Source organism: Protomyctophum parallelum (assembly GCF_964188405.1).
Source record: "Protomyctophum parallelum genome assembly, chromosome: 6".
In the NCBI taxonomy this organism is placed as follows: Eukaryota; Metazoa; Chordata; class Actinopteri; order Myctophiformes; family Myctophidae; genus Protomyctophum; species Protomyctophum parallelum.
In genome coordinates this window covers 21,718,841-21,739,745 of record NC_139701.1, presented here as the reverse complement: position 1 = coordinate 21,739,745, position 20,905 = coordinate 21,718,841, and the positions used below count along the sequence as shown (strand labels likewise).

The following is a 20,905-nucleotide window of genomic DNA, read 5'->3' as shown; positions in this document are numbered from 1 at the left end:
GGTGGACGGTTATTTTTTGATGATGATGATCAATGGTCATATGGAACGATGCAAATATGCGCTGTTGTGTTACTGGAGGGTCACAGCCGCACAGCAACACCACCGTCCCTCGGCGAACTCGGCTAGCCGAGTTGGAACGATACACAGTGACAGACACGTACATAAATGGATAAATAATGACAACGCGTCTTTGCATCGTTTCATCTGCCCCCCTAGCGTTTGCCCGATCCGTCATGATCATCATCATCATAAAAAATTAAGAAAACAGTAGTAACGTAGCCCCAATATGTTCCCTCAGTCCCTATGCTCATTCTGTAGCTCATTCAAAAGCCAATTGCCGACGAAGGGTAGATGGGATCAATGTGTACTTTTTTCCTAGTAAAAGTAGACATTCAGGGCTTTCTTTCGGTGTATAGTATGTATCGGATATTTTGATATTTTGTTCATTTTTATAACTGCCTGTCAACGTCTGACATAAAACGGTCCCTAACGCGGCTTTCTGTTCAAGAAGAGCACGTTACTACAAAAGCAGGTGTTACATAAAGGTAAATATCTCCAGAATGGAAGATTGTAAAATCAAGTTATTTTTACAATTGGAGTGGACAAATTAAGCTTTCTTTTGAGGTATGCAGTGTGCTTCTCGCTATAAGAGAACATTTGCTGTCTGCCTTCGAAAAGGTTGGTCGTCCAATGCTATCAGCGTAGTGTCAGACGTATACAATCTGAGGGAATCGTTAGCACGCGTTGTGTTAATCTGTGAATCTGTAAATATGAAGAAAGGCTGGCACTGGAGGATGGTAAATGCAGGTATTTAATCTGACAGTGAATGAGTACATTAACCACAGTGATTGCGCTTGTGTATGTGTGTGCATCTGAATTCATATCAAAGCAGATATACAGTAGCTGAAATAAGTGAATGCATAATTTAAGATATACTAAGCCTTTTGTGACACATTTCAGACCCATTCTGCAGTGCACCTAGAAACATGTTATCAAATAGGCGCACTGGCCTGGAAGAGCAGTTTGCTTGTCATCTGAGGTGCACCAATGCACCATGTCTGTCATAGCAAAGTGCTATTCCCTGCTTTACGTTTGTAGATGTGCTGTTTTTCCTATTTTTATTATTTTTTATTTATCTTGGAAGTGAAAGTGGTTAAGTTTGTTCTATATAAATATTGAACCATTAAAAAGTATTCATAAGTGACTGCAGTATAATAACTGCATTGGATCCCTTTGGAAGTAAACACAGGTTATTTATTTGTTTTCATTTCCTGAAAAGGTTTACATCTGACAGATTCTGGTCTGGAGGTGAACTATTACAATCGTTAGAATCCTACAACAAGCGCTCGGCTTCAGAACATTCACTTGATTCAGATGCAGTCCTGTTAGAGGATTCTCAGAACGCTGTTGACTGGCTCCTCCTGAACGCCTGGAGCTCTGGCCCCAGTCGATTGTTTGCGGTGACACATGCCCTGTTATGTCAAGGTTTGATGTAGTGTCGTAATCAATGGTGACAAATTGTCAGAAGATGTTAGAATGTCCTCTTGGTTAGGTCTAGGTTTGAACAGATGCGTGTCACGCGAGGAGACCATAGCATATCACTGTGGCGTGGCCCTGTCCTCAATGGACATGAGGGACCCTTAATTCTCAGACTGATGTTTTTTTTTCTTCGTGCATCATGTCTTGTCAACACATCTGCTACGAAGAATGCCGCATGTCTGTTCTAATTCTATGAACGGGTATCTGTTTCTTAGAAATGTGGACAGATTTGTTGGAAATCAAACAAGGAAGCACAGAAGAGTTCTGGCAGGATTTCACCCTAGTCCAGCAGGGGCACATGTGTTTCAAGAGATGGGTGTTTGAACACATCTGGGCACTAATTACAGTCACTAATTACAGTATGTCCAGAACCGTTACTTTTCAGGAAAAGGATAAAAGAACCAGTGTTCCACTGATGTAGTTTAGTCACAAGCTCTCTTTAGTCTCTTCAATATTTATAAAGCCCACAGACCGACTTTTAAAAATTGCAAAAATAGCTGGTCTAGAAGAAGCTCACAACGTCACAATGGTAATGTGCATTTGTATACAGCACCTTTAGCACCTTTATCCAAGGTGCTTTACATAGATTGACTGTGCAATACATTCACGCATTCATACACCGACGGCAGAGGAAACCATGCAAGGCACCAACCTGCTCATCGGGAGCAATTTGAGGTTCAGAGTCTTGCTCAAGGAACACTTGGACACTAACTCTCGGGGAGCCCGGAATCGAACTGAACTGTTTCCCAAGCGGCCGCTCACAATGCAATGCATTCTTTGAGCTTACCTACCTTTGTGTGCCACTGTAATTAGTGTGATTTGACGATGTAGGGCATTAATATATGGAAAAACGCATGTAAAGTTGGAATATGGAGATGCGAAAACAAAAGCAAACTAACGCAGAGCTGGTCGATCAGTGAGCTTGTAGATCGGATGACCAACATTTTTCACTTGAAAAATGTCAGCTAAAATGACACGCCCACAATAGGGATGCAAGGTTGAAAGTGTTTTATTATACAGTTAGCCCCAAAATCAAGTATTCTTTTTTCAAATCTGTTTTTATAATAAATAAATAAAATATATTGTTTTAATTAACTGTTTCACCCCTAGTATAGCTAAAGCAGTGAAGGAGACTGCTGTCTTCCTTATCCTTTTGTGTGTGCATCCTCCTCTTGATCCTCTTTAATCTGGCCTTCCTATTACACATCTATGATGTAAAAGATCATCATTGTATTCATTTGGATGATCCTCTTTAGTACATCGCACAAAGGGCAAATATGCCCATGTTGGAAGCAGAAGCACATCATTCTGGCCTATTTAGGGCTGAAACGTCACGCAAGAGTCCAGTGGCTCTCAGTAACCCTCCCTGGGGCCTTGATAGCGAGCAGTTGTATGCAAATACAGATCCAGCCTGCCGCTTTTGAGTTAAGTCAACCCAGCAAGGTTTATTTTGTGGATTTTTATAGTTTGTGTGCAGGCAAAGCAAATGTATCTCATTTATGTTGTCTAATAAACACAGCAATAAATCCGTCATATGATAATGTTGCTTGCCGAAAATACTCAATCTACTATTATATTATGTAAATCAGCTATTTTTGAGCAACACTATAATATGGTATGACGGAGTATAAGTTGAGCATTACTCACACTGTCTTTACGTTATTACCACAAGAACCAATGCAGATAAGCCGACATCTGAATATACAAATACAATCTGATTGCTTGCAAATAACAGTGTGAAAGTCAGTCCTGAAGATCAGATTTGAGAAACAAATGGGATTTGCATGCAGACTGAACAAAGCCATAATGGGTTCACTGGATACAGTGATGTAATGTAGTAACACAGAAAGTGAAACACTATAGCTTGTTTTACAAAATAGACCAATCAAGCAATGTTTGAACTTTTTCTAGTCAACACATCACTGTACACGAAGTAAGTCATATTTCAACATATTGTACATGATTTTCTCACAATAAATCACGTTTTAGCCATTTGGGCAGATTGAAAGGACAGGTGGGTGTGAGACTTCTGTACCCGTCTGAGTGTTAAAAGCAGGCAAATAGAAAAAAAGTGAGAGCCAATGGGCTAGTAACGGGTGGAGAAGCAGGGATTTGAGCAGATATTAAAAGATGATTGTGCGTGGGCTTTCCTGCTGCGCTCCAGAGAAAGAATGTAAACCCTTTATCAGTCAGAGAGGGGATAATAAACAAGAGCACTTCAGAACACAGAGCAGAAAACGGCAACAGAGAGAAGTGATGGGAAAAACACAGGGCATATAAATAGTTCAAATATTTCAAGTGATTTCAGAATGCGATGGTGAAATACTCAACACTGGTGGCCTCAGCCAGTTGCAAGTTGTTTTACATTGCAAGTGTTCTTCTTGACATAGGCCAACTGAGGACAAAACTAGCAGCGGTTAAAACTACGGTACATTTTCTAGAAAACTTCAAAGCGCAATATTGAATATCTAGCAAGTTGATGTTGGATTGGAACTTGAAGTGTCTCTGTAAAGTCTTGTGAGGATAAACACAAAGTGTAACAAAGCGTGCTTCATGTATGATGTCAGTCACCTTTCTCGTTTCCTTACCTTCTACTTCTCGGCCCAGTAAGGATTTGTGAGGATTACATCATCGGCCTCATATGATCTTTCTTTCAGAATGACTTATTTGAATCTGAGGACAGATTTGTATTATTTTCTTATTCTTATTACCTGTTAAGAGTATATGCTGTATGCCTAGACTATGACCAGTTCTATGTCACAAAAATGATACATTAGCATACACTCTTCTCTCATGCTTTCTTTCATAGACTGAATCTGCATGTTCATATGTGCATGTTCATATGTGAGTGCACAGCCCCATTCTGCTGTATATTAATTTATGCATATTGTTGCGGTCCTGCGATCATAGAAAGAAAGGCAGTGAAGCCAATACATAGTCAACTTCAAGTTTGATTGCTCGTACTCAATCCCTTAAGTGTCCCTCTGCCGGTCGCCAGTGGGGTCCTTGATGTGTCTGGATTTGGTGTTTTAAGATGGATTTCTGTGTAGACCCGCTGAGACATCAGTTTGTGCTGACCACTGGCATTTAGCCAGGCCTCTTAGTTTCCTGGCAAGCTCGCTGGCCCTCCTACGATATCCCGTTTAGAAAGGGATCAGATATCAATTCCACTAATGACTTCTTATCACAGCATTTGGCACTGCAGAAGGATTCTAGGAAAGATTCATATGGCCTCATCACTGAGGTTGTGGTCTTGAACCATCTTTTCAAAACGTTTCAACTGCCCTGTCTAGTGTCTACTTGAGATGCATCGTAAGATTAGCTAATATTTGGCATAGACTGTAAAGATATTATGTGACCTTGAATATTGCAACTGAAATGGCTTTCATCTTTACTACTTGAGGATGTAATGCAACACATTGCGACTGTACCTATTTGTGTAGCCCCTGTGTAGCATTGTTTTTTTAATATTGCTCACTATACAGCATTTCACCGTAGTGTAAAATCGTGTATGTTGTTTTTGTACGTTGTGATCATATTGTACTCAAGGCGTCCTTGCAAAAGAGAGCATGCTTTCAATGGTCTTCACGGACTAAAAGTAATTAAAAAAAAACAGTTTGGTCTTATAGTCAATATAGTGTATCACAACCAAAGCCCAATTTATTTTAGTCCAAAGCTGGTTTAGTTGTGTCCTAGTCTACCGATTACCAATGTTTCACCAATATTTTGTTAAGTGCAAAATCAAAAACATAGATTTGATCATAGTTCTTCAAAATTAGATCATTTAAAATAGAAATTAACTCAGAACTCACAACACAATGCGCTGTGGGTTGGTAGATCTGCTAATTTAGAAAGAAATGTCAGAAAGTTCCAAAATAGGTTGAAAGGGGTTAACAATTGGGACACATCGGCTGCATAATTGCAGATATAGGTGTTGTAAAAAAAATACTGTAAGGGTCTGAGCAATATAAAATGATTTGCAATATTCCTAACACAACCAACCATTGTGTTTGCCCATCAGAACCATGTGGAACAGTGATGCTGAACAGACGGGTCAGGTGACTGCCAGGATGGAGACCACTCCAGCATTGGGCACTGCCAGCATCTCTGTCTCCCAGCAGCAGGCACCCAAGAAGTTTGCCCCTGTGGTTGCGCCCAAGCCTAAATTCAACCCTTACAAACAGCTGGGAGACCACAGCCACCCTGAATCAGGAGGTAACTTCACGCACGCACGCACGCACACACACACACACACACACACACACACACACACACACACACACACACACACACACACACACACACACACACACACACACACACACACACACAGCTATTTTTGTCTCCCCCGTCTGTGTCTCAGGGCTGTGGACAGTTCAGAAAGCCACCTACCAGTGACATCATCGATAGGGTATCGAAATTCATCGAAGCTGTTGTTGTTCTCGCATTAATAAAAAACATATATACTAGTTCATACCCGTTCAGGGATATGACATACCCAATCCCTACCTCCTCCACCCTCCCTCTCTCCTGGCTCCCTCTCTCTCTCCCCCTTCTGTCTCTCTCCCCCCTCTATCTGCCACTTATACAGTATATGAAACGGGTGTCCCCTGTGACACACCCATTATGCGATGCCCAACCAATCGCAGCGCAGAATGACACACCTTCCAGACAATCACAGCACGCAATTTCCTCCTCAAATTTCGAAGACACAATCTCTCAAATTAAAACCTGCCTAACGATGATGTCACTGGTAGGCGTGTTTCTAAAGTGTCCACAGCCCTCTAAGGCAATGGTTTTCAACCCTTTTCAAATCAAGGCCATTATTCATTCTGCATTTGAGCCACGGACCGCCAATAGATGAGATTTAGCGGTCCGTGGCCATAGAATATTTTGTTGAATTCGATTTTGTCCACAATTCCATGCTGTTTTGATGTTGGTTCCATTATATTTCATATCATAATTGCTCTAATTGTTCAAACTTCTTGTAAATTAAGTAATACAGGTGTTTTAACAATCATTTAAATCTTATTTCATTTTACGCTCGAGTTATAGATCTAATTGGGTTCCATTTGGTTACCAACTCCATAATTTAACCGAGGACCACCTGGAACGTCCTCAAGGACGACTGGTGGTCCCTGGACCACTGGTAGTTGCAGTAGCAGTTCACATCGCAACAAATAAAAACAGCACTTAGTTATAATAACTTCTAAAAGGAGTGTTATTATAGCTACCGGTACTTAATTCTTTTTTTTATATTATTTATTTTGAGGGTTTTCTTTACATGGACACAAGGACAGCACAGCAGACTTACATACAAGACAGTTACTTACATAAAAACAACAATGAAGAAACAGAGAAATAATAGAAGTAAAAGAGAAGAAAAAAATAATAATAATAATAATAAATAGTAATTTCCAAGTGGTACATGGGTTGTATAATGCATGTGTGCACGTTAAGGTGGGTTCCGTCCTACACAGGATTTATGCGCTCTTCAATATGATTCAAAAAGGGGGTCCATACCTCTACAAATACATCTGTCTTATTTTGTGTTTCATACTTGAGTCTCTCCAGTGGTAGTAGTGACATTATTTGGGCCATCCACATATGTTCTGAGGGTATTTCATCTGTCTTCCACAAAATTAAGATACATTTCTTTGCCAAAAATCTAAATAAATCAAATAACTTCCTATGAGCAGAGCTCAACTTTACATTTGGGTCTGCCCCCAACAGGTATAACAGGGGAGATTTTCTCAATTTTACTTTAAGGATTTTTTCAATTTGATCATGAAGTATTTGCCAAAATGGTTTGATTTTTGGACAAAACCAGAACATATGTGGGTAGGTACCGGTACTTAATTCTATCTACTGACCTAATGTGATGATTCATTGGCAAATATACTCTGTAATATTGGTTCCCATGGTTACAGAGCAACTTTTTATTTTCAGTCCTAAAACCCTAATTGATAAGAGATGTGACTTAGTTATCAGTGCATTAAAGGGGCCTTAATTAAGCCACTCTATTTTGGTTAATTTCACAGAGTTGAAAGATGAATTCAAGGCCTGTTTCTTACAGGGCCCTTTTGAAGTATTGTGGTGAAAGAGTCTTTGTTCATGATGTACAGTAATAAAATGGAGGAATAGATTTTTCCTGGATTTGTATGCACATGCATAAAATGCAAGCAAAAGAAGATGAAGCAACAAAGCAGACTTAATTTGAAAGAAGTGCTCATAATTCTGCAATGTTCTTTAAACAAGTTAATGACATACAGCAGATTTTGTCATATTACTCAGAACTGTGCCTTAGTTCAAGACAGTACACATGACTACTAACCCAAACGCACACATAAACACGTAAACATTCTACAAATATAGCAAGCTCACTACGCATATCAACACGACATGTTGTGTGCTTGTAGCTATTTTCAGTTTTCTTTGCAGACACAAATTCATTGTGGTCTTTCCCCAGGATGACAGCTGGTCTGTTATTATTATTTACACCTAAGGATTTGCATGAAGATACATACTTAAATAATCATTTCAAATGGTTCTGTCGGTTTATTGTATCAATAACATGAATCTAAAAAGTTGCATTAAGATCATTAGATCAATAGAAATATTTTAAAATGCACAAGCATAATATCTAGGCTTATTAGTAAAAAACAAAGTCTGCCTGAACCAACACATTTTGGTCTATGCCTCTCCATTCCAGAGATATGACCCATTATGAAATGTTGACCTTGATCTCGGTGCCAATTGCCTGTGCTGTAATCCTGGGCTCTATCTAAGCCTGATCCTCTACCGATCTGGGGAGACTCCCAAACTGAGCTCATGCTTCCTTCAATGCATGAGGAGTGAGCAGGCCGCTTCTTATCACCTGACAGTGGGGGGTTTCCTTGGTAGCACGGGGAAGGAACACTTTATTACAACCAGTTCCCCTTCAGCAGGCTGACCAGGGGAAGGCCTGGATTACTGCCATTTTTTTTGTGAAGGCACCTATACTACAACAACATACTGTACGTACCTATGATAGATATGTGACTTTTTAAAATGACAGTTTAATGTCTGTGTCGTCTCCCCCCCCCACACACACACACACACAAATAGGCCAGTTTCTACTAAAAGGACATGTAATGGTAAAACAGGTGCAAATAAAAGGAAGCAACTTCCTTCCTGTTACTGTAAGTGCAATAATAATATATCAATGGAAATGGCTAAAAAGGGAAGTTGATGTAGAGTCAAGACAGACCACAGTAAAAATGCCCCCACTTAACATAACATTGAGACCTTACTGTTAAGGCTCAGTGGCTTAAATAAAATGCATTGTCACTGCCAGGTGTAAACCTCATTATGTCCAAAACTGTACTTTTTAAGATTCAAATTAACAAAGAATTAACTATGCCCGGCAGAACATATTCTACTGTACATGACCAAGATGTCATGGAAAGAGATCATATTAGAGGTATGTACAAGAATGCTCTGAATCTTTGAAATACTTTTATTTTATTTTAAGGTTATTTCCCTGAAAATCTGTTTTGTGAAATTACATACAGTAAGGCTAGATTATAAGCCACTGATGATACACTTTACAGTACAATTTGAGCTTACATATACAGACATAACAGTATATCTTGTGTGCTGCAATCTGCCTTCTTCACTGAAGCTGTAGGCCTACTTTTGATATCGGCACCGATTGAAATCATTTCTTTGGCGGGATGGCATATGAAACAATTTTATTTTCCCCATATCTCTACCCTGGCCTGCACCCCAATACCTCTGGGGACCTTTGAGGTTCAAGACTTTGTAAACGGTTATGAAATTCTGCAACGGCTTTTGGTAATGGAAACTCCATCTTAAGATGTTGAGGGTATCAGACATTAGATGTTTTTGGATACCATGTGATTCTGCATTATATTTTGCTTTGCAGTCACTACTGTGCACATGTGCAACTATCATCAGATTGTAAGGGAAGTGATTACTCACTCCTCTTTAGTTCATTTACACTTAACAGTGGGAGAACTACTGTATGGTACTACTGTAAGTAGAAAAACACCCATGATTAATTGCAAAAAACTAGTTGACGATTCGATTAAACGATTAGTTGACAACTAATGAATCGTTGCAGCCTTAGTTTGAAGTCGATTGGTCCTGCATATACTGTATGGGCATACATGTATCCGACCGACTTGACACCGGGCAATGCACGCACCGAGTTTGAAGTTGATCAGACGGTTCTCTAAATACATGAACTACAGCTGCACACACAGCCAGACGGACAAAGATGATCGGTTCCATATGGCATAGCGGTCAGGTCAGTGGTTCTGGATTTCCATAGTGCATAACTGCATATGCCTTTTATATGGACTTATTGGCGGTTCTGAACCAATGCCTACTGACTCGATGCCGGGCACGGCACTCCTTCGGGTCATCAGAGTTTTAAGTCGGTTGGTCAGACCGTACGGTTCTCGAGATATTCTGAAAATTAACCCATTTATGATGGGAACCCCTTTTGGGTTTTTTTCCCCTTCAAGACGGCAACCTATTTTTTTGTTCTTGTTGCTATGTACAGTACAGTACAGTACAGTGTACAGTATATAGCAACATTATATATATTTTTAAAGTTATTCAGAAAACTTAGGTCAGGATTTAGAAGGTGTTTTTAGAATCAGCCTCAGTCTTAAACACTGACCAGGTCAATTTGAGTAAATAAACTCATAGTTTTACTCTTCATTTCTGAGATAATTAGGCTTCCATTTCATTCATCACAGTATCATTTCCAAAGTAATATATTGAACTGTATATCATTGAAATGGGACGGTGTCGTTGAATAAATTAAATAATGCAGGCGTTACTGTGGTTAAATCACTCATACAGTGTAGCACATTCCATGTTTACCCCGGTGCTGCTTCCATTTACTATGACAGTAATTACATGGAAAATAAGTATGTTTAACATAGTGTGTTGAAACATTTATCGAGACTCAATTGAGGTCAATGCATCATACTGACATACGGAGAGAGGAAGCAATCTAAATGAATTAATCCCATGAACCCTAGCATCCACAAATCCTACAAAACAAACAAAAAACATCTGTATTTTTCACCAATACAAACAAAAGTACTGCTTTGCTCCTTTTGATGATGATAAGTGTTTTTTTCTTAGCCTATTAAATGTCAAACTAGGGATGTCCCGATCACATTTTTTTGCTCCCGATCCAATTCCGATCATTTGCTTTTGAGACATACCGATCTTTCCCTGATCCGATCTTTATATTTTTTATTATGCCATATCACAATAGCAAATATGCTAATGTATGTCACGTGTATAGTCTGTTGTGTTGCCTTTCAATTATTGAAAGGCAAAATGTGACTATACTTTTCATTGTGTTTTTTCTCTTATGAAAGCATGGAATCATAGCAAAAATAATGATGTATTGACATTAAGGCTTGTCCTTTTGTCCGGGACAACTAATAAATCCTTCCGGACAAGTGTATTACATTTTTACTTGTCGGTTGGACAAGTGACTCTTGGTTTCACTTTTTTGTGACACTCCTAGCAGCCAACAATATTGTATGACATTATTGTCTGCCTTTCCTAATCACCTTTCCAATATTGTCTGTAATTTTGTTTCAGGAAAACTGGACCTTGTGTTGTTCATTTACTTTCAAAGGGAAAAACTACCCAACATCACTTAAACGGCTACTAATTGCGACCATAGGTCGCGTTTACTATGAAAACCTGCATTTCCCGTCAGTCAGTCAGTGCCACACCACGTCACACCACGTCATGAAAGGGACCGGTTCTGACATTTCATATGTTGATCTGACCTCATCAAACCCTGTACACTCAAGACACGCTCCATATATGGCCAGTAGGCCTACAGGATTCATTCCATATGTTGATCTCACTGCAGTCTGTTTTTTAGAATGGCCAGTGGATGAAGTCAATATGACAATTGAGCATGACGAATAACCAATTTATTCTGTCTGACCCCTCCTCGAAAAGGCCCTTTTGTCCTGACCACTTATATTATCCATGACTCAATTCTTGCCACTGTCTCTAATGCTTCAAAGTTCAAAGCAATCACTTCAATATAGAAAGTAGACAAAAGTACAGAGATGGCCATGGAAATAGTAACAATTTTACGCTTGACATTAGTTACAAATTGCTTCATCTAAATACTATGACTTCCCAGTCACAGTTTTTACAAAATGTCATTGCTTATATACATCTTTCTTTGAGATTTACATTAGACAATAAAAAATCCGATCTTGTCTCCCTGATTCCGATCTTTTGAAAATCATGTGATCGGAGCCGATTTCCGATCACCCGATCCATTCGGACAACCTATATGTAAAACCAACTCCAGTGTCACACTGTTGAGAGTGGATGGGGCCTCATGAGCAGATCATCAGAGGTCTGGTTTTTATCGTTTGTTTTACATCAAACTATTCTGCCTCATATAACCAAGGGTTCATGAACTTCATGTTGAAATCGGGGACACTGCACTTTGCCGTGGTGCCTGCCTGTCCTTAGTCCGCTCGAGGCCTGTATGAGACAGAGGAAGGCTGGAGAAGCTGGAGCCTGATGTGGATGGGCGCTGAATGGTTAGCGGGGCCTATGTGGGCTGCGGAGGTCTCAGCAGAAAACTGCCCTGATTAAACGCACAGCGGAATGATATGACAGATGGGCACATTACTGGAGGTCTTGGACAGAGTCAGAGACCTCACAGACCTCACTTTACCCCAGATCACATTTGCGACACACCCAAGGGTTTAAGTTGCTCTGCACAGTGCAAGTAAGAAGAAGGTCAGACAAGTCTGCTTTATGGAAATGAACTGTCGCATAGTGCGTTAAACGTTACATGGTTCTTTTGTGCAGCTGCTTGAAAGTTTTTTTGCTTTTTGTTTTGCTTAATGTAATGTTTGAGGGAATATGAGAAAGAAATGATCATCATACTGCCTTTAGACTACCGGTATTAATTATTATTATACTGCTTGTTTTTTAACTTGGTAGTATAGGATGCCAGGTCAACAAATTAACCTGGCATCTGCCATATTTTTGTACTTTACTTGAAATTGTATAAATGCTTTATGTTATTGCATTTCCATGCAGCTGTCTGCATAAATCAACATGCTCAGCTCAGTGCACTCAGAGATGAAGTCTGTCTGTGTAAACTACCCTCTGAGAACAGGTTGTAAAACATCATGTCAAGAACAGAGGTCAGAAATTGGCGAAATGTTTTAAAAATACCTAAAATAGCAGATCTACAAGCTCACAACACATAGCATTGCGATGCGTTGTGATATTGCTTCAGTTTACTCATTCAATTCACTGTTAGTAGTTTTGTCAATTGCGGAAAACATCTCAAACTAATATTTTTATTTTTATTATTCTTTGATTTATTCCTTCCATAAATGTATCAATTTACGTGATGGTCTGGTAAAGTCTGACCACTAGTTGAGATTATTATTTTATTATTTATTATTTTATTAGGAGCCGTAGGTAGATTTGGGTTGCAGACAGTAGACAAGCCTTTATACATTATACAAACGACACAATAAGACAAACTGCTAAATCAGGATTTAAAAGCTACTAAAATAATCACTAGAATGAGGTAAAATGCGGGAAGAATAAGCAGATGTTTCTGTAGCATCTTTGCAATGTTTGTGTTTGTGAATGATGGCTGCTGGAACAAAGCTATTTTTATAACGCTTTGTTCTACACGTTGTGGGACTCTATACCTCCGTCCAGAAGGAAGGATCTGAAATTCACTGTGCAAGTGTTGAGAATCATCATTGTGGGCTCGCTAAGGCGAGCACACATTTAAAATAGCACTGGTTATCGGCTGTGTCTGGTGTACGGGGACACTGGGTTAAGCTGTGACTCATCTCTCAGCTTACTAGACCATTTAACAATTTGATTCAGAGAGTTTCTGTTCTTTAAAGATAGGTTTCCAAACCATGACACCAAAGAAAAACAAAAATCAATTCAATAAAAACATGATAGAATAATGTCATAATTGTTTTGTCAGTGTGGAAATATGATAGTTTCCTCAAACAAAACCAACGCTGGTGCCACTTTTTATTGCACACAGCTTCACAATTTGCTTAAAATTTAAGTTTTGATAGTTTTTTATCAAGGAACAGTCTCACTGAAGGTCAAACAAGTGGCAGAGCCGCTGCTTCAGATATAACTTTCCATACTCCCAAACTTCCCAGAAAACCCACTAATTGTTCGCCCTGAGCAATCAAAAAGTGTCGAACATCTGCATAAGCTGTTTTTATTCCTCCCTGCTTGACTGCCCAGAAGCAAACTGACTACCGGTTGTTATGTCAAGAGTCTCCGCACGGGTGTCACCAAGAGAATTTACAGGAAACCCACCAATGAGAGTCTCAGTGTCCCCATAGAAACCACCGGCTTATGCTGTGAGCGCACACAAAGGCTACTTTCATCTAAGTAGAGCATACAGACCTCAATCACTAAATGTATATTTTGTGTGCAGTGCTTAAAACGACACGCAAGTGAATCTTGGGAGTTTTCTTCTTCTTTTGTTGGGGGGAGGGTAAAATTCTGAGTCGCTCACTTCACTTTTTGTTTCTTCATCCTTCATCCTAAATGTTATAATAGCGGAAATTGGTGATAATAATTGCTCAAATTTATAATACCGGTATGGCCTTTCAAGTACCCAAAGTTGCTTTACATAAAAGAATGGGACATTTTTAAAGAAAAAACAAGAGAGCATGTACATGAGCAATTTTGCAATTATTTGAGTTTGCAATTATTTGAAATCTGTTAAATATTTGAATGTATTCCCGATATACAGTATGTATATAACGGCATTCCCAAAATATGCGCAGCCGGGTTGAAAGCAGTTAAACATGTGCTATTTTTAGCATGATAATATGCCACTTTGAAAGCAACGTTAGTTCCCGTTTTTAGACACTAGAAGTATGTCAAATGCCCATGTCAAAACAGGCCCCTGTGTCCTCGGATGACCCCCCCCCCCCCCATCCCCCCAGTACCCCACCTGCCCTTTGACATGTGGTGGTGTAGAGTAGCAAATTGTAACATTACCATTGCTACTTGGCATGCCTGTGAGCTGTGGCGGGGAGAAACTCTCATGTGATGAAACTCTGTCTTACTACACTCAGCAGCAGCAGTAGTGAGTGAGTGACCCATGTTGAAACCTACTGTATAGGCTTGACCAAAAATATACTACTGTAAGTAAGTTAATGTGGTTATGATACATTTTTTTAATAAAAAAGAGGCTACATTTCTCAAATGGAAATGCATTTTACCAGTCTTACCAGAAACAAGGATAAAACATTTCCCCAACAGCCATAAAAATGAATGAACCAGAGGGCATATCAAAAGCAGAGGCATGGATCCAAACCCCAGCCCCCCCCTCCCAGGAAATGTAACCCTGAGCTTGTCCCATAACCTTTACAAAATAATCTGCATTCGCCCCCACTCCACCTGATACGCTGATGAATGAGGGATTGTATTTTTTTATAAAAAGCCTGACTTGGAATGTATTTTTTAAACCATACACCTCGCAGAAGCATTTGTTTCTCTGGTTTCACAGCATAATGTAATCCTTCTTTTATTCGGTTAAAACTCTGTCCCGCAGAAATCCTGCTTAAACTGGCAGAAGCCAATTTGGTCTGCTCCTTGCCTCCTTTACACTTTAAAACAAGCATATCTCCAAAGACCTCAGAATCCATCCCTTGCATTTCCAACCAAATGAAGTCATAAATCAGTCTTCTATACATATCACTGCTAATTAAGAGCAGAGCTGAGCAGCTCTCCTCGAGCGGAAGGTGGAATAAAACTGCTCCATAATTATGTCAAAACAATGTGTGCGCAACCTCTCTGCCACAGCACATTTGGAATGGGCCGTGGATAGATAAAACATGCAGAATGACACGCTGGTCTTAAAGCACTTTATCCATTGTCTAGAAGGGATTATAGGGGTTTTTATTTGCCACTGAATATGAATAAAGTATAGTCATTAGTTACTCACATCCTAAACATAAACAGTGACTTTGTTGTAAGCAGCATGGATTGATTTTGATTGCAGACTCATGGTTACAGATTTGGGGGGGAAAAGTGCAAAATAAAGATTTTGTCCCAACTTTATTTTTACGGGTCCAGAACCTACTGCCTATGCAACAAGAACGTTCTGCGCAACAGGCCACCTCAGGAGGACCTTGTTGGAGACCTGCATGCCAGAATAGCTGTCTGGCGTCACATGACTTATGTGGACCCCCATTGTCACGTGGCGCCCTGCATACATTTTTGTCTCCTGCTCTGCACGCGTACAAGGCTAGAGACACCGGTGTCTCTCTCTCAGTCTCTCTCCGCTTTCGGCTGTAATAAATCAGGTTCTCATGGGCAATATAATCTATTCACCGAGCACTCAAACACACTCGCAAACAACACGTGGTTCTTTTCAGCAATGAGAGTAAACTGACACCCTGGTTTTGAGGTTTCTTGTGCTGAAAACAGTCCCCCAACACTCTGAGCTTCTCTATGCTCTATCAGGGTAGGGGACAGTCGTGTAGCTAGCCAAACGTTGTCCCCAGTATGTCCTGACCTAAAAGATCAGATGGACCATGCTTTTGTATACAGTATAATGCAGATATTGCGCATATGTTCACATGATATAGCATATGCTCAAACCTCATCATACACATTAAACCCTGCTAATCCACAGAAATTGCATAATGAGGATAGAAAAATCCTCACAGAATACTGCCATCTGTAACACTGAGATGACTATTGGTACATTTGAACTCTTGAGTGATTTAAAGCCCACTTTTATACTTTGAGTTTGAGATATGACAATGTCATGCAAAACTAACAAAAAGCCAATTTTATCTGCAGGATGCTAGACGTCTATATGTGGGTCTCTACAGTATGTCTATCAACTAATCTCACAAAGCGTTAGATTGATCAGCGTCACATTCCTTGTGCACACTTTCAGTAGGCCACAGAAGTACGTCAGAAACATTGAGCTTTAGGGGGCACGGTGGCACAGTTGGTAGTGCTGTCGCCTCACAGCTAGAAGGTCCTGGGTTCGATTCCCGCTCGGGGCGCTGTGGGTGCTGGCGGCGTGATTCCTCCTCCGCGTCATCAGTGCCCATACCCGAAGGCGGGGTTGGCGAAAGGGCCTTTCTGTGTGGAGTTTGCATGTTCTCCCCGTGTCCCCTAGGGTAGGTACCCTCACAAAAACATGCAGTAATCCTGGTCTCTAAACTGCCTCCCCCTGGCCAGCCGGGGCGCCTGATGGAGGGGAAAGGAACTGGTTGGAATAACGTGTTCCTTCCACGCGCTACGTCCAACCAGGGAAACTCCCCCCTGTCAGGTGTAAAGGAGCAACTTGGACACTCAAGCATGAAGGAAGCATGAGTTAAGTCCGTTGCTCTCCCCAGGTTGGCGGAGGGTGTGTAGAGCCCAGGATCACATTAGATGATTGACACAGGGGTGAAAAATGGGTTACAAAATCGTGGGATAAAAGATATATTAAAAAAAAAGAAACATTGAGCTTTGATCTATCAAGAAAGTCATTGGATCTCTGATTGGGCTGAAGCCTTGTCAGGAATTTTGAGTCATACTGTACGTCATAGATATGTCAAGACGAGTGACCAACGTGATAGGCTGGCCATTTGAAGTCTGAGATACACACTGGAGCAGGAGCCACACAGTTTGCATGTTCACGTTTGCAAGATCCACTTGTTTTTTCCGCCTATAATGACATGCGCAAAATAGGAACTCCAGGTTGAAAATGGTTAATCAGAATGGTAAATCTAGCCCCATATACGGCTAACTTTGATGTAATCACAAATCACAAATCTTGTCACATGTACTAGAGTACTTGAATGTGTATTTGACACTTAACTTGAGAAACAATATTTAATCTGGCTAACTGTTATCGCAGCTGGATCCATCTCCACTCCTTTATCACTCGCCCTAACAACACTCCAGCTCCCGATAACCAATTATACCTCTTATAGCCCTCTCAAATAACTTTAATTACTGATTAGGATTCCTTGTTCACAAAGAAGCTACTTAAAAGTAATTGCTCAATAAAAAGAAGGGAAGTTGTGTCATTAAGTAGGTGTTCTCGCTGCGTCTCTCATTAGCGCTCACTTGGACCCTTCGTCTCTCCATCGTCGCAAAATGGGGATGGTTTCATTCATGTCACAGAGACTGTCCTCACTCAGCCCCGCTCAGATTGGTTCAGAGTAGACTGTGACACTGACTAAATCTTTATTTATAGTCCATAGTATGACGTTTCGCTTGCTGACAAGAAATGACCTTCAAGCTAACAACGCACTAGCGATCGACTCGCATTAGTGTGAAGATCAAGCAACGGCATCGTGCAGGAGTATCATACGGTCCTTAATTGCACTTGGTTGCATGTGGCTGTCGTGCACCTAAAATAACAGATTTACAAGCTCACATGTCGTGCTGTGACTGCATTGGTGAGACTGATGGGATTGTTGAAGCCTTTGTAATAGTACAGTATGTGCATCCAGGACTTTTAATTATACAGGTTTATTTTGGTCTCGTCATAGTCATAGACTTACAATAGAAAGAGAATAATTATTGTTAAAAGTAAAATCATACTATAATTCTAACAATGTCTGTCCGTGTGTGTGTGTCAGAAACACCACCGTAGCTCCTCATTGCCTGCACCGATCGCTCCCACTTTTCACACAGGCATTGACCATATGAATATGGAGGGCGTAACGAAGCCCTTTTTTGATTTGACACATTAATGATTATTAATGAATTTATTAGTGAATTAAAAACGCACCGGGCGCAGTACCCACCACGGCCACAATGGGGGGCAAATATCTCACGGGTAAGGGCTAGTAATAAATAATTAATAATATAAAATAATTGTGAGAGAGGAAACAATTGTAGGATAAACTATGTGAGTTGTAAAATAAACCTTTGGTTTTTATTCACTGTATAAATAGACTGTTAACGATAACGACTCTTCTGAGGGAGAAGGACCTGCTTCATGCTGATTCAATATAATCAGCATGTAACAAGTTCAAAGACTTTAAAATGTGCTCTTTCAGCTCACAGTGTCACCATTGCAATATCGGATTAGAGCGTTGGAAATCACTGGTGAGGCTGTGGATAAAGGTGTATTTTAGTAGACTCAACATTGTGGATTCATTTTGGCTGGACATTGGCCAGCCTAGAACACTCATTGACCCTTACAGCTTGACAGATTAAGTGATGCAACATGGACATATTGGTCTGCAAATACAGCCCGCTATGTGGAGGATCATTTTCTGACTAAAGCCTCCCCATGCATTTCATGATGTATTCATTTCCAATCACTTTTAAGAAATTCCTCTCGCCATCCCAATTTCATAAAATTTCTCAAATGTGTCCAGGTTTCATGATCATCATTATTTTCATTGGATACTGTACATTTACATAGGAGAGTAGGAGACCCAACACTGAACCCTGTGCGCTGTCAGATTACTCATCACAACCTTGAACTAGATAGAGTGCCCCTCGGGGCACAGGTCTCCACCAGGGCAGGGCAGGTCAAGTTGTGGCCTAATGGTGGCGCTATAATAGGCCAATGTAAAAAGGGTGGGATATATTCCTCAGCCTAGTAGGATAGTCTGTGAAAGATTTCACGCAAATTGCACGCTGCGTTCGTTCATGATTTGAGGCTTTTTGTTCAAAACGGGCCAGTCCTGCAAACTTTTTAAAGTCAATGTTAGCCAATTAGGATGGAATATGAAATATCGGACAGATCCGTCTTGAACACATGACTAGAGATAATGTGTAACGATTTGCAGGATTTTTGGACAGAATCTGGAGGAGTAATATCAAAAAATATTTTTCAAAAGTCGGCCTACTGGTGGCGCTATAACAGGCCGTTCTGGAAAATGTGGGGCAGAGGTTCATCGTTGGCATTCAGGGAGTGTGCGTGCAAAATGTGGCACCGACCGGGTTAACGGTACCGGAGATTAGCTGTTGACGGATGCACGCACGTATTTACGCAATTACTCATAAGTAATTGCCTTTGTGGTGGAACTATCCTGATCGATTGGTGTAGTCAATTACTAGTTATTTCCAAGGGTTTTGGCTGCAAATCACGTGGATCCTATGTGTCCGCCTATGTGACGTTAATGAGCACCAGTATGACTATTAGTACCAGTAGGGGCGCTGTTGCCTGCTAATGAGAGAGAGGGGGGGGGGGGGGGGAGTTGCACCACTCAGTTCACACGGGTGTGATTTTTTTGGATGTCTGAACATTTTGTAAAATCAGACCCATCTGAAGTGAGTGGTACTGTACTGTACTGTACTGTACTGTACTGTACTGTACTGTACTGTACTGTACTGTACTGTACTGTACTGTACTGTACTGTACTGTACTGTACTGTACTGTACTGTACTGTACTCTGTGTGTGTGTGCGTGCATGCATGCATGCTCTACTGGCCACTTTAGGTGTTGCAGCTACGTGCACATACGTACACACACACAGCGCTGCATAGGAGTGGCTAGCACTACTCAAAAAGATTATAAAAATGTCTGATGTGCAACTTTACCTCTTGACAGTTGGCAGCACACATAAATAACTGTTTTTTGGATGGGGTGTTAATGTTTATTATAAAACCTTGTCTTGCCTCTATTGTCAGTATTTATACTGTATGTAGCGCTAATGATGCATGAACTGTGTCCTGTTCTAAAAATAGCAAGACTGTGTATTGTTACTGAGATTTCTTGGGCAAGTGTGCAGGAGGAAAATATATAAATTATGCCTTGACAGCTTGTCTTTGGTGGCACTGGCAAAAGTGATTCATAGCAGACATTTTCCAGGGTCAGTCAAGACTTGTTGAAAGGTGATAATTTTTAGAAAATGCAGCATAGGGGAGAGGCACATTCACATTAGCTGAATCAACTTGTATTTCTCAATCACATGATAAATGGATTTTATATACCGTTATGTGATGTATTCCCATGCTTTTTTTTGTCCTTGCCTAATGTAAATCGCTCTGGATTAAGAGCGTCTGCTAAATGCCTAAATTGTAAATTGTAATCACATGAATAAGAGACGATTAAGAGGGACTGTTTATGAATTTTGCAAAATCCTTGCCGACATTCCTCCCAATGTGGTCCCACAAGCCACTCTTTGCTCTTACCCTGTCAGCTGTTGCAATTAGAAGCCTACACACAGTTACACTAATAGTTCTACAGTGACGCAGACTTAATGTCCACAGGCCTTCATGGCCCCGGGCCTTGATGGTGACCGACCTCTGATGTGGCAGCTACGCTCCTTAAGCAGAATTTCTTAATGCCCCCGTACGGCCCCCCTGACTCCCG

The 20,905-nt window shown here is 40.5% G+C and overlaps 1 protein-coding gene across 5 annotated transcripts in view; it reads left to right on the top strand.

Annotated features, from left to right (window-relative positions):
• lpp (LIM domain containing preferred translocation partner in lipoma) overlaps positions 1–20,905 on the top strand; it is a 188,316-nt gene that overhangs the window by 67,730 nt on the left and 99,681 nt on the right. For all 5 annotated transcript variants that reach the window (XM_083766328.1, XM_083766329.1, XM_083766331.1 and 2 more), the window contains one exon: positions 5,561–5,754. In XM_083766328.1, coding sequence (XP_083622454.1) covers positions 5,565–5,754 — 190 coding nt within the window. In that variant the 5' untranslated portion in view covers positions 5,561–5,564. The remainder of the gene's footprint in view (positions 1–5,560; positions 5,755–20,905) is intronic.